Source organism: Emydura macquarii, unplaced genomic scaffold, assembly GCF_026122565.2.
Source record: "Emydura macquarii macquarii isolate MOO-44397 ecotype Brisbane River unplaced genomic scaffold, CSIRO-AGI_Emac_v2 contig_1644, whole genome shotgun sequence".
Taxonomy (NCBI): Eukaryota; Metazoa; Chordata; order Testudines; family Chelidae; genus Emydura; species Emydura macquarii.
The window spans coordinates 13,249,772-13,263,362 of record NW_027131781.1 but is presented as its reverse complement, the minus strand read 5'-3'; the positions used below and the strand labels follow the sequence as shown (position 1 = coordinate 13,263,362).

The 13,591-nt window shown below is 47.3% G+C and overlaps 1 protein-coding gene across 4 annotated transcripts in view; it reads left to right on the top strand.

Moving 5' to 3' along the window:
* Window positions 1-13,591, top strand: part of NTRK3 (neurotrophic receptor tyrosine kinase 3) — a 297,966-nt gene that overhangs the window by 170,474 nt on the left and 113,901 nt on the right. For all 4 annotated transcript variants that reach the window (XM_067555657.1, XM_067555661.1, XM_067555659.1 and 1 more), the window contains exon 12: window positions 10,323-10,511. In XM_067555657.1, coding sequence (XP_067411758.1) covers window positions 10,323-10,511 — 189 coding nt within the window. The remainder of the gene's footprint in view (window positions 1-10,322; window positions 10,512-13,591) is intronic.

The window sequence follows — 13,591 nt, the reverse complement described above, 5'->3', positions numbered from 1 at the left end:
CCACATCTGTCTTACACAAGAGACTCTTTGAAGGGTGATGGAAGTTGAACCAATACTTTATGGTTTGGGGAGACCCTATGGATTATTGCAGATGAAGCAGAGTAGGGTGAGTGGCCTGGAAGTAGATGTACTCTGTAGTATGCCTCAATTCCTAAACACGATGATGGGATAGTTCCCTCGGAGAATTACTGTCCAGCATTCCATTTGTTCTGGGGGCCAATTGTAGCTACCACTGTGGATTATTTTTACAGGTGGCAAAGGGTATATGGGGAAGGAAGGATGGGGGCAGTAGCTGTGCTGACACTGCAAGGTGAAATGCAGCAGTCTACTCTTTTTTTCATCTACCCCCTGGGGATGGAATAGGAGCAGTTCATTTAGGGCACTTGCAACTGAGTTCAGTGGCAGGTTCATGACTCCCCCTTCCATGCAGGCTTCCGGTCTCAGCAGGCAGCACCATGTTCTACTTTGGGTCTGCATCAGTGTAACTGCTGAAATTGAGTTCTGTTCCCGGCTGGTCCATGTGCTTCTGGCTCTGTCCCCCCATGCACCCTTGGTTCTATCTCTGGCCTGCCAGTGGATGGTACCGTTTAATGAGAACCGTGATTTAAAGATGGCTCTCTAGAAAGGGGTTAATCTGGTTTCAAACCTTCATGTGACCACGATCAGATTAGCTACGGGTTGATGCGGTTCTAATGCTTGTGGACCAATTGCTGTGAATTTTGTGAAGAAGGCGAGGGAAGGCACTTGGCCGATATTGACTGGAAAGCTGTTTCTATGGTAGGGTCAGCCTAGAAAAAGGCGCGAAGTAGGGAGTGGCCAAAGGAGGGAGAGGATGCAGAGTGAAGACAGCAGAGAGCTAGAGAGTGGAATGGCGTCGTGGGGAAGTTTGGGAGTGAGGGAAGCCATGTTTGAACGTGGCGCAGATGATGAGGGCAAGCCAAGGGCGGGAGATTGTAGTCAGCAGAATGAAAGGAAGCTGAACTTTACCACGTCATTTTGCATGGATTGGAGGGAGGTATTCAGCCCCTTTTGCCTCTTGGTAGTGCCACTGTACAGAGAAGCACATCCTACAGGATAAATGCTCCAGCAGTCTACCACGACGGATGTCAAAGCAAGACAGAAGTAGCAGCAACAGGATCTTCTGGGACAAAAAGGGTAGAATAATGCCCTTTGCAGCAGGGAAAAGGGGACAAGGGAGAGCCAGCCTGCAGTCAGGTCCCTGCCTTGAAAGCAGCGAGTGCTAACCTATCCCCGTCCCTTCATCTGCCAATAAAAATTAAGAAATTGATTTCCTTTTGTTTGCCTGACAGAACAAGGCTCTTTATGAGACAGTAAATACAGTCCATCTCTGAGCATGGCCAGAGTTTTAATTGTGTTTGTTGTGCTTTCACTTATTCTGTTTTATGAGTTTCAGTTGCCATCCCTGCTGGTGCAGAGCTCACCCCTGAGGGATGAGTCAGTGTTTGATTTCAGTTCCAGCTAAAGGTTGGGATTTTTTAAACACCTTGGTGGGTTTTGTTTTTGTTTTTTTTTAAATCTAAAGGTTGGAGCTCTTTTCGTGTCTGCTTGTTTATAAATAAATATATGTCTCTTGGTTTGAAGCCGGGCTGGAAGATTCTGTTTGAGAGCCATCCACCTGCCAAGTAATGATATGACCCTTTGATGTATAGAATTTAAAATTAAGATCACTGAAGCACGGAAGCACCATTTGAGGTTTGAGATCAGGCCAGAAGGCCAGAGGGATTTTAAAAGGTGGATTAGGTTTTTTTTTTTTTAATGAGGATTTCTTCAGCACTTGCTTTTTGGCCCAGTTTACTGAGGAGGGAAGGGGGTTTTTAGTTATGGATCATATACAGTTCTTAATTAAATGGCTTCATTGGGTGGTTCTTTATATTATACAGTGGCATTTCGATGGCACAATTAGTTCTTGTCATGATCTCAATCACTTCTCTGTATCGATCAAAAATCACTTTCCAAAAGGCAGTTCCTGTTGTTGGCAGTGTGCTTGGCCTGTTCTGAATCCACTATTCCTCAGCCATCTGGCCAGCTTAGGGACATCGGCTTTGGGGTTTGTAGTGCAGCTGGGACAAGGCTTTTCTAGGACTGTGGTAGGGAATTGTGTTGCTTATAGGCTGAGATTTCCAAAGTCATCTAAAGGATCTGGGTGTCCAGTTCCCATTGCAATGAATGAGAAATGTGCATCCATATCCTTCAGGTGGCTTTGAAAATCCCTTATGTTCACTAGGAGGAGAAGTAAGAAGGATCAGACTGGAAGGTAGTACTTTGTCTTTCTTTGATTTTTTCAGAGATAGGAAAGAATTTGACTCCTCTTTGAGTACTGTTCTGCTGCAGTAAAGAATGCCATGGCTTGGGAGAACACTGATCATCATCATTTACAACCTGCCTGACCTGCCTTTTAGATGCCCAGTGGAGATTACTGTATTAGCATGATGGTGTGTTTGCTTCTATGCACATGTCTGCTTTGGAGAATTCGTTATGTTACGGATGTGCCTGGAGTGACCATTATCTTCTCTTCTCTAATTTCTAGCTATTTATAAAGTATTCTATAATGCCTACTCCCTCCATCTTATCATAAAATATAGTACCTTGCCTTGTTAAATAATTGACCATTAGGATGTGACCAGTGTCCAGGAGTTCTCCTAGATACTTTTATTTTATTTTTTCATAACAAATTGCCTATATAACCCTCTACATTTACTAGGTGCTTTACACACCTTGAGTGAGAGGTGTATCCTGCTTCACAAAGCTTCAGACAGACTGGAACCAGACCAATTCAGCCACAGGAGACCATGTTGAAGAGAAGATGGTAGAAAGGCCCCAGAGACAGTGAGTTTCAGGAGGACTAGAAAAATGGGAGAAAATGTGCTTGGCAGATGAAAAGAGGGAGGATTTCAGGAGCAGAATCAGATTAGCATCAGATCCAGAAAGGGGAGAAATAGAAAAACTGGCGTAATGCTGGGAAAGAACTGGAAGGAGTATAGGGCAGGAGGGAGGTAGCAGAAGAAAAGAGAGAAATGATGTAGATGGGCATGCAAGTGGGCCTAGCTCGTGGTGGTGTGAGGGGAAAGAGAGACAGAGACAGAAAGGGGAGCTGCACCTTTCTCTGCAGTGGCTCTCATGGCTGATGTAGGGGCATCATTGACAAGACTCTACACCAGTCTTTCTTGGAGGAAGACAGGTACTTTCAGTTGCGACGAACAAGTAACAGAGCCTAAAAAAAGAAGTGTGAAGTTGAATTGCCTGCTGGAGTCATTGATGGGCCCCAGGCAACTATAGTTGCTGTATTGCAGCAGGTGTAGATGACTTTGACTGTTAACCTGACTTTAGCCGCATACCAGATCCAACCTCTGCCCTTAATCCCTTCTTTGGTCTCTGAGATTTCAGAATGATAAAATCCCAGAGAACACAGAAGATAAAAAATCCTCAAAAAAATTAACTAGTGGCAATGTTATACAGTAGTTAATGTCCACAGTACAGACCTGTTTGTCCACAGACCGATGCCTGCTGCATCACTATATAGTTTGAGTTCACTGGAGATTCAGGTTCACTTCAGTCCTGTTCCAAGATCTCATGTGGCTATATCAGGAATTACCATGGGTTACCCAGGACCATTATCTTGCATTTGATGGTACAAAATTTTGTCCATATGTGCATCCACCTGTCCATCTATCTTGTACAGGCAGATGGATTTGCATAGATACGTAGACCCTTAAATCCTAAAGGTCATTTTTATTCAGTTTTTCTTAGTCCTTACTCAGAAAATCTCGTGCTGAAGCCAATAGGAGTTTGCCCAAGTAAAGACCTCTGGATTTGTCCTTCATCAGTATCATACATTGTAAGCTGTAAGTCTGTACCTGGTTAGTAGTTACAGTATGTACAGGATACCCCTGAGAGAGTTTTTAAAGGAGTTACATTATTGATACATAGTTTATTTCTATGAGATATCGATGACTGTATATGTATCATGATTCATGAGTGGCAGAGCAAATCAAAGCCGAAGGTAAGATATGAAAGGATATCAATAACTAGTTGGAACCAGTGATGTCTCCAGGGCTGTCCAGTATGTCTGCACTGCGACTCTCTGATGCCATGTCAGCCTCAGTTTGTGTCAAAGGGGCGATACGATTAACTCTGTGCGGGAGACACCTGGATCGCAAGTTACAGTGATCTATGCTCCCCAGTAGTGGAGATGAGAGGCAATGGGACAGAAAGAAAATACAACAGATGCCACCATTGGCTGGCACAGGGCGGTGTAGGGGGTAGGCAGAGATCTAAGAGAGGAGCAGAGAGCTGGAGATTTCGGAGAAATATAAAATAATAAATATAAATAATTAAACAATAAGTGAATGGGGGCAGGCTTGGAGGGAACAAAACATTAATTTGTGAACTTTGTATGATAATGTCTTGTTCCTGCGTTTATTGGGGAGGAAGTAGCTGGATGCTAGCCAATAGCTAAGTATCTTGTTCTCCAGCTCTGTCCCTGCCAGGGGTCAGAAGTGCCTCCAAAAGGTGAGGGCAACTGCCTGTGATCACAATGGGTGGGCTCCCTCTCACTGGAGCCCCGTAGGCCTGAGAAGGGGAAGCGTTGCATGTTCATTCTCAGCCAGAGGTGGATGTGTGCTCGGGCAGACTCTACAATATATTATCCATGTGGCTGTAACCGTCATGTGGATCCATCCCTCGCAGTTCTTGATTTTTCAGTGATGAGCAATAGTTGGAAGTGTTTGGGGATGGTGATGAAGGTTTTGGGGACCGGTAACTTCCACAAGTGTGCAGTGTCTGTTGGAACTGGGAGAATTTTGCTGAGATTAGATAAACCAAGGTCTCTTGGTAGTTTTATTTCAGTGTAAGACAGGCAGTGTGTCTTGTATACTGTATGGATGATGATCATGACAATATTCTTGATTTTTCCATTGCGTCTTTCATCAGGATGGATCCCTAAGCACTGTACACGTTATTAACTGGTCAGACAAACTGTTAGCCCATTGGGATCACTTTGTCCATTCTGAATCAGGGCCATTTCTGGGACAAAATGTTGCAACCTCCTCCCCACACCATGGACTGCTCCAGGTCCCCTAGTGTCATTTGGGGGAAATCTGTTTCTTTGTGTGTTCTGTCTTTAAAAAACATTAAAGATCACAGTTCAAATCCTGGCCTGGATTAGTTTGGACTCAGAGTTATTAGAAGGAATGAGCAAAGCTCAATGCCACCATGATGGAAGTGGCTGGGAACACGTGACCTAGAAGCGAAAGGTCCTGTATAATCTGAACCACCCAGAACCGTGGTACAGTAGGCCCGTCTTTCATGTAGTTCTAGTGTGTGCTGTCTTCTCTTATGGATTCTGAGGGCCTGATCTGACAGACAGGTGGAGAACCCACAGCACCCATTAACTACAGTTTGAAGTTGTGGCAGCTCGGCATTTCTGGAAACTAAGCCCTAGATTCGTAGTAGTGTTTGTAGATTTGTAGTAATGTTTTTCAAACTCATCCTACTTGGGAGGCCTCTGTAGTGTTCTCTAAGGCCAGGTCTACCCTTAAAATGGTTTGCCAGCAGAGCGATGTCAGATAAGAGTGTGATATTTCTTTACAACATAGCTATGCTGGCAAACGCCCTAGTGTAGGAGCACTTATACTGGCAAAAAAAGTGGTTTTGCCAATATAGCTTATTTCACTCATTAAACTGGAATGAGCTATCCTGGCAAAAGCACTTTTTTGCTGATATAACTGCAGTGACATTAAGAGGGTTTTGCTGATATAGCAGTGCCAATATAGACATAATTGCAAACCTTTTAAGTGTAACCCAGGTGTAATCCTAATGACTTTTAACCACCCTTCCTGCTCACTTTACCCTGATGTTTCTCCTACCACCACATCACGTAAATGCTTTGGGACCGGAAGACCCTTAACTGGTGCATAGAGATCCCTACCAGCGCCTTTGTAAACACCAGGCCCTTTAGCGATTCCAACCAAAGAACTGCTATCTGTTTAGATTGAGGCCTTGTCCAGCCTACAGATGCTTTGCCAGCATAGCTATACCCTCAAAGCCTCCTAGTGTGGACGCATCGTATGCGTACGCCAGAAGTATTTGTCAGCCTCGTTAACCCACCTCCCGGAATGACGTGCTTCTTTTGGCCTAGCTGCGTCTGCCCTGGGGGTTTTGCTGGCATAGCTGTCAGCTAGGGGCTGTGGTTTTTTTCAGCCCACTGGCCAGACTGAAATGCCAGTTAATGGAAGAGTAAAAGCAAGTGGAGGAAGTGGCTAAGTACAGAGAAGAAGATCTGGCACTGATAACAGCCTGCCATGGGGAATTAGCGGAGAGTGAAATCCATGAAGGTCTTTGAAGGGTGTAAAGATCAAGAAGCATGAGGTGCTTTTGGAGACATTTAAAAAGGGCTAGAAGTGGGAGCAGTGGGACGGAATGAAGAGAGGGAAACTGCAGAGTGACTCTCAGGGAATACTTCCTACCAGTGAGGTAAAACTATGTCCAGAAGGGCAGAGGTGGAAGCCCCATTGCTTGAGACTTTAAACTTGACAAACCGATATTGATGGGGTGGTTGGCTAGGCTTGATGTGACCTACTGTAATGGGTCTTATCCGTTGTTAATGCCTATGGTTTTCCTCTCCCTCTTCTCCGTTCTGCCTTCTTGGTTTCAGTTTGAAACTCATCGTTAACCCGGGAGACTGGAGCACCAGCTTGCAGACCTCAGTGCTGGCCTGGTTAGGTAGGCATGAGCCAGTGAGTCACAAGGCGGGCTCACTTCTGCAGGCAGCCGCTTCATTCTGTGAAGCTGCCTGGACTAAGTGTGCTGTCATATACAATCAGCTTCGTGCACAGCCATTTCGTTGGCTAATGCACTATCACAAGTCTGTTGCTGGATCAGCTGATCTCAGCCTGGTCCGAGGGCAAGCCTGGTTACTGTCCCTTTCCTTTTCTCCTGCTCTCCCAGCCCTTATCATCTGAGTCAAGAATGTGCTAATGTTTTGTTTTGTCCAGTTTGGCAAATGAATTGCATAGCATCAGTGAGTTGTTACGAACCGTTAAAGATAGGCAGTGCTCTCAAGGTTCAGAGACATGGCTATGTTTGGAACAGGTCCCAAAGGTTTGGTGCTAATCCCACCTTGAGACATTATCCGGGCTTTGCTACTCTGGGAGGCAGGCTAGGAATGTCCTGTGGACAGGTTTTCCTATCAGTTGCCCAGCACTTCTATCTGCTCCCCCAGATCCAAAGATCCTGCTGCCTGGAGAGATGAGTGAGGTTCCCAGTGGCCTCCGCCACTGCTGTAGAGGCAAGTGGGACCTTCACTGACCCTCTGCAAAACATCTGGTCCACTATCCTAGTATATGGTGTTTGTATCTTGTTTGACATGTGCTCTGTGTATTGCACCCTTAAATGGAGGAATGTCATCCTCCCGGCTGCAGAGACAGATGTCATTTTGTGATCACTTCAGTGCAGATTGTGACAGAGGAGAGACACACCATGAAAAAGAATTTGCTTTTGTTCTTTCTTTGGCAGAGATGTGTGATGGTGGTGGTGGTGGTCTCTTCATCTAAAATAAGTAATTCAGACTGAAATGGCTTTTTGCTTGTTGTGTTTAGAGTAACACAATAGGTTTAGTCTGTTGTAACGCAGGCAGATTTAAAGGGAGCTGAATTCCGCTGTGTTTTTCCTGTAACATCACAGAAGCTGAGAGTAATCTGGGCCCTGAAAGTAACTGAAAGGAGGCCGAGAACCTGCCAAAAGAGACTCTCAATAAAAGGAGAGACTTTTCTTTCTTATGAGTAAAACACCTGTCACGGCTGCCAGGAATCTGCTAATTATACAGTAACTTTATTATGTCCCACTTGGAAGAACAAACAATACTTGAAGTCTGAGAAATTAGCAGGCTTTAGAATAAATTAATGCAGTCAGAATGTCTGAATGAAGCGCATGTTCTCTGGATCCCCTCAGAAGCTCCAAGAGAGTAAAATGACTTCAAGTCGCTCCTCTTTGTTACTAGCGCTACATAATAAAGTAATTGTGCAATTAGCAATAGATTAGTGACAGGAGAGAGAGACACTTTCTACTCGGCACAGGTAGAAGGTGGATTTCTTTGAATGGGTTTGAAGCATGAATGCAGCGGCTCTGCTCATCTTGGCTTAACCTGCTGTTAGTCCCTGGCAGCTTCTGGAAAATAGAAGAGAAGCATCACCAGATGGCTGGGGTTTTCTTCCCTCTGTGTCTGAATTAATTGCAGTGTGCTTGATTAGGGTGCTGAGGAGTGTGTCCTTGCAAGAGCTTGCATTGGATTCCTCTCATTCCCAACCTCCGCACAGTTTCCCATTCATGCAAGGCAGATGACTGGAGCTTGCAATTTTAGGCTTTACCCGGGGTATCATTGGGGGGAGGGGAGCAGTGGCAGTGATCATGGGGTTTGTGGAAAGAACAATTCATAATGATCCCTCCTGGCCCCTGAAGTTCCAAGGGGTTTTCTGGCCTTGAGAACTTTCCCTCACGAAAGCTAATGGGGAAATTTACAACCGGGGCTGTAAAAACCAGAGCGTGACTGAGGCTTGTAAAATATCCCTGGATCTGAGAAGCTGGACCTGGCTATCAGGTCACCTGTCCCTTTCTTCAGGGCATCCTTTTGCACATGGGACTGGGTGTGTGTTGGGGCGGGGTTAGAACCGCCGTACTCTGGGATTTGGATGCTGGCATGTTCAGAGATGTGAGGGGGGGGGTCTGTGTTTGCAGGAAGCGGGCTGTATGTTAGCAGCGTTTGGGGCATTAAGGTGTCTGAGTGGAGGCTGGAGTGTGCTCGCTTGGTGGTGTTTGGATGAGTGTGTCTGCGGTGCTGGTGCGTGTGTGGCTGGAGGGGTGTGTACCTGTGGTGTTTTTTTGGGGGGGGTTGTGAGAGGGCAGGGAGGTGTACATAGGTGGGGAGGTGTTTTGGGGTGTTGGTATGAGAAGGAGGGGGGAGAGGTGTTAAGGTGACTGTGGAGCTGGATGCATTGGGAGAGGAGAGGAGCTGTTTGTGTGTAAGTGTCCACTGTGCAGGCTGCTGCAATGGGTCACCTGCCACTCAGTTCCTGACAAGAGTCAGCACTTGGCTTACAAGGAGAGCGTGGAGAGAGACTCCAGGCTTCTCTGTCACACCTGCTGCCTTGCAGTGTGACTGGAGTGGCGAGACTGACAAAGCATCCCTCTTAGTGAGCAGCAGGTGGGGAACTGGGAATTAAAAAGTGCTGGAGATGGTAACAGTCAAATTAGAGATGAGGAAGAGGAGGAGGAGGAGGAGGAGGAGGAACTCGCTTGAGTCTATTACAGATCAGCCCGGCTGCTGCCTTGCTCTGCACCGTGTTCAGGGCTCACTCCTGGTGCTGGCCTGGGGGGCTTGTGGCAGGCAGAGAGAGGAGGAGCTGGGAGAAGCCAACACTGCAGAGTGCCAGCAAGAAAATCCTCCTGCAGCCCCTTCTCGTGCAAGAGCAGCCCAACAAGCTAATGGCAGGTGGAGAAGGGTGGGGGGATTCCCCTTGACTGCAGTCAGAGAGCACGGCCTGGTTATCTTGGCGACGTCTCCCTCTGTCTGTGAATGCTCTGGCTTTGGGGGAGCGTGGCTGGCGAGGGCGGCTCAGCACACAGTTAGGAATGGGGGGGGAAGGGGGTGAAGGGGGTCGATTTCTATCACTGCCCGACTCGCTCCGGATTGACTCCTGTGGGTCGCAGGGTCCGAAGTACATCATTTCGATGGAGGGTTGTGTACATGCAGGCAGGGGAAAAGGGAGTGATACAAGTGTGGCGAGAGGGAGCCGTCGTCTGAGCGCAGCCTGAGACCCAGGAAGCCCTGTTTGTGAATGCTGCTGCTCCTGTCTGCGCTCTCTGCTACCTGTTCAACCTGTCTCGGCTCTCGTGCTGTGCCCAGCACTGTGGTCTGTGAGCACCGCAGAGGCTGAATAGTCCTGCCGTGCCTAGAGACGGGGGCCCGCCGGGGCAGGGATGAAGCCTGTTCTGAGGCTGCCCCTGCTGTAGTTCTGGAGGGAGAGGACTTGGGTCTCCAGGATTGGCACTCTGGCAAGCTCACCGGCATGGTGAATGGGACGGGCTCTCCCCCGCCCCTGTTCATTGCCCGGGAAGACGGGCCACTCCGGAGCAGGGAGATTCCCAGGATAATGAACCCTGTTCAGGAGGTTAGATTAGTCTTTGTCCAGCCAACGTGACTAACCCAGGTGAACAGGACGTAACAGTGAACAGAGGAAACACGCAGGGATCTGGGCCGCTTGTCTCTTCGTTGTTTTGCCTGACGTTTCTGTGTCTGATGGCTCTAGGTCCCGTGGCAGTGATCAGCGGGGAGGAGGATTCTGCCAGCCCCCTCCATCATATCAACCATGGCATCACCACGCCCTCGTCGCTGGATGCTGGCCCGGACACAGTGGTGATCGGCATGACCCGTATCCCCGTCATCGAGAACCCCCAGTATTTCCGGCAAGGCCACAACTGCCACAAGCCAGACACATGTGAGTGCCGTATCCAGCTGGATCCTTCTGCTTATGTGAGGACAGGAAGGGGGGCAGGGGTGGGGGAAAGAAGGATGAGGAGGAAGAGGTAAAGAAAGAGGAAGAAGAGCATGTGGGGAGGATAATGGGTTTTGTATGGTCCAGAAATGAAAATGAACCTCAAGGTAAATCTCCGGTCTCAAAAATCACAACATACATGTAAGTGATTCAGAAGGAGAATTCCCACCCTCCACCCTCCACTCCTTTTTCATCCTCCTTCCACCACCCGCTAATCACCTCCCCCATTTGGGACAGAAACAGACTAGACTGGTGCCTGCAGATGTTTGCTTTAGCCACTCTACCAGAGGCATGAGCAAGTGCAACTTGAGAGCACGAGGCGTTAGAGAGACCTGCTTCCTCTGTGAGATAAGGAGGCATCTCTCGTTCCTTCTCCAACAGTTCCTTGCCCTCATAGCAGCGGGGTTGCCTCCTTGAACAACCTGCTGTCCAAAGGGCAAACACAGCAGTGCCTATGGACAGGCCACACAGAAAACACTTGGAGCAGGAGAGCAACAAATTCAGACACTCCGTTTCTTACACTTGGCGGGGTGGGGGCTCTGAAAAGCATGAAATCTGCATTGTGAACAAAATCCATTAAAGGAGCAAATACCTTCCACACCAGGTGCTAAACTGTCCATCCCAGCTTGGCGAGAGCCCTCATAAACTCTGATAATAAAGTTGAAGAGCTATTAAAAAAGATGCTCTCTTGGTCACCACATACCACGACTGCTTCCAGGGCCACTGTCCCGCGGTACGTGGAGCCCGTGCACCGCCAGTAGATCAGATACAAACCTCTTGCAACTACCTCCCACCCCAGTTATTGTTCAGGTGCTTGGAAAATTTTTCATTTCTTGGTTCCAGCCAGGATTGGATGTAACAAAATGTCCCAAGGAAAGTTATTGTCACCATCTTCCTGGCCTGGACAGAAGCAGGAAGTACCAAGGATCTTGCTGGAGAGTCTCCTATTGTCAGACTTCCAATCTGTTTTTGCCAACTTGGAAGGCTGGAAAAACTGGAGTCAGCAGCTGAGCTTTGAGGTGCTTGTAGGAATCAAACTTCCAAACCGTTAGAAATTCACCCGCTACTGAATATTAGGAAATTGGTTCTCCATGGCCACCTCTTTTGCAATCAGATAAGCCCGAACAGCACCCCTTCCCTTCCTGCTGAGGTGTCAAGGCTTGGTCCTATCACTTACACTCATGGGAGCTGATAAAAACATGAGCTGGACTTGCAATCTTGAGCTGTTGCTTATTGCTCTTCAATCACCAGAGCAATGGGGTGTATCCAGTTACTGTGCCTGGCTTTCCCTTTGTTTTTTATTTTGATGTATTTCTTTTGGTCTGTTTGTGCAGGGAGGAGGTGGAGTATTTTGATTAGGCACAAGGAGCCAAAATGGTGTGGTATTTCTGTATCATATTAATGTTTTATATTTCTTAGAGCGCCTCATCTGAAAACACTTTCCAAACTCTGATGGCTTTGGTTCTCTCCCTTCTCTCTCTCATCTCTGTAATCTATGGTATTTCATAGTACACCAAGCATTTTGATATGTAAGCGCCATTGTAGGAGCGGTGGTTGAGAGGGTTAAATTTACTCTGAGTTTTGTTAAATATTGTGGGGCTGCACAAGAAGTAGATCACAGCAGAATTTGGTCAGAAAACTTCACCGGTTCAGTTTGATTAAGATCTGAAAAGTTCAACACACAGCAGAACCCCTGAGGGCTGGAATCTGGATCATTTAACTGGGCCACATGGGGAGAATTTAACATTGTAAACAAATACATGCACAGCAGATTACAGGGAAAGCACATGCACCTCTACTTACCTGCCTGGAATCGACCACAAGGCTCCGTGTTTCTGGTGTCAGGTTAGTATATTTTAGGGCCCGATCCTGCAGCCCTTAGCCAGGCCAAACCCCTGTGACGTCGGTGGCAATGTTGCTTGAGCCATGGGAAGTGTTATAGTTCACCGTTTTGGAGCGTCACTGCAGCTTCTCTTTGGTTTTCATTTTACCCGAGCATTTTACACACTGGACATCAGGCTTCCTCCTGTCAAGGACTTGGGCACACATATTTCTCCCTCTTCCCCTTCCCTCTGTGAAGGAGAGGTGAAACCCTTTAGATAGGGAAGTCTATTGATACCCAGCAGAGTCCATCCAGAAAAGGGCTGGTAGGGTGCCTGGACATACCAATGGCAGGTAATCCCTGCCCTTCTGATCACAGCCATCTTGCTGAGGCCACCAACTGGATATTAGTCTATGAAGCCCCTCACTAGCAAAGGCACTCACCTTACATAATCTGTGGCGCCCAGATTCACATACAGGTTTGTTAATGCAACATCTATAGACTTTGGAAAGTGGCTTCTCTTTTTTTAGTTCAGCCCTCCTCCCTGGTTGGCTGTGTGTGACACCAGGTTTTTGGGCTGAGGACACACAGACACCTGTTACTAACTCCACGAGGAGAGAAAACTCTCTGTGTTTAATGCAGTATTAATAGTACATTGGTGTGATATAGATTTCTGTCACCCTCTGCACTAACAAACATCACTTATCATGTGGGAATGATGGATGTTTATTCCCAGTGATTTAGTTCTGCATAATGGAATTGCAGATGAAATATGGAAAGCGGCTTGCTGCCTGCTAAGCTTTGGCCCCTTTCGCTGCTTCTGCACAAACCTGTCCTGCAGGGGTTACTCTTACAGGCCCATTAATTACTGCTGTCTATGAGACAACAGAGACGTTTGCTTCTGTGGATGTGCTGTTTCCTCCCTCCTCCCCCCTCTCAATAGGATGAAGCATGCTGGAGTTCTCTCTCTCACTCCTGATTTTCTGGCAGCTCCTCAGACCAGGGCTTTTCTCTTGTTCACCTACTTGCTGCTCCTCCCAGAATTAGAGAGACAGAAGGGAACAATCATTCTTCCCTTCCTAGATGTGGGCTTGGGGAAGGGGCCTGGAAGTCCCTGCTCCTTCCAGCCACAACTCCATATGCATTGGTTAGCACTAAGGCTTAGAAGGATGCATTTTTTTTTCATAAATAAAAGCTCAAC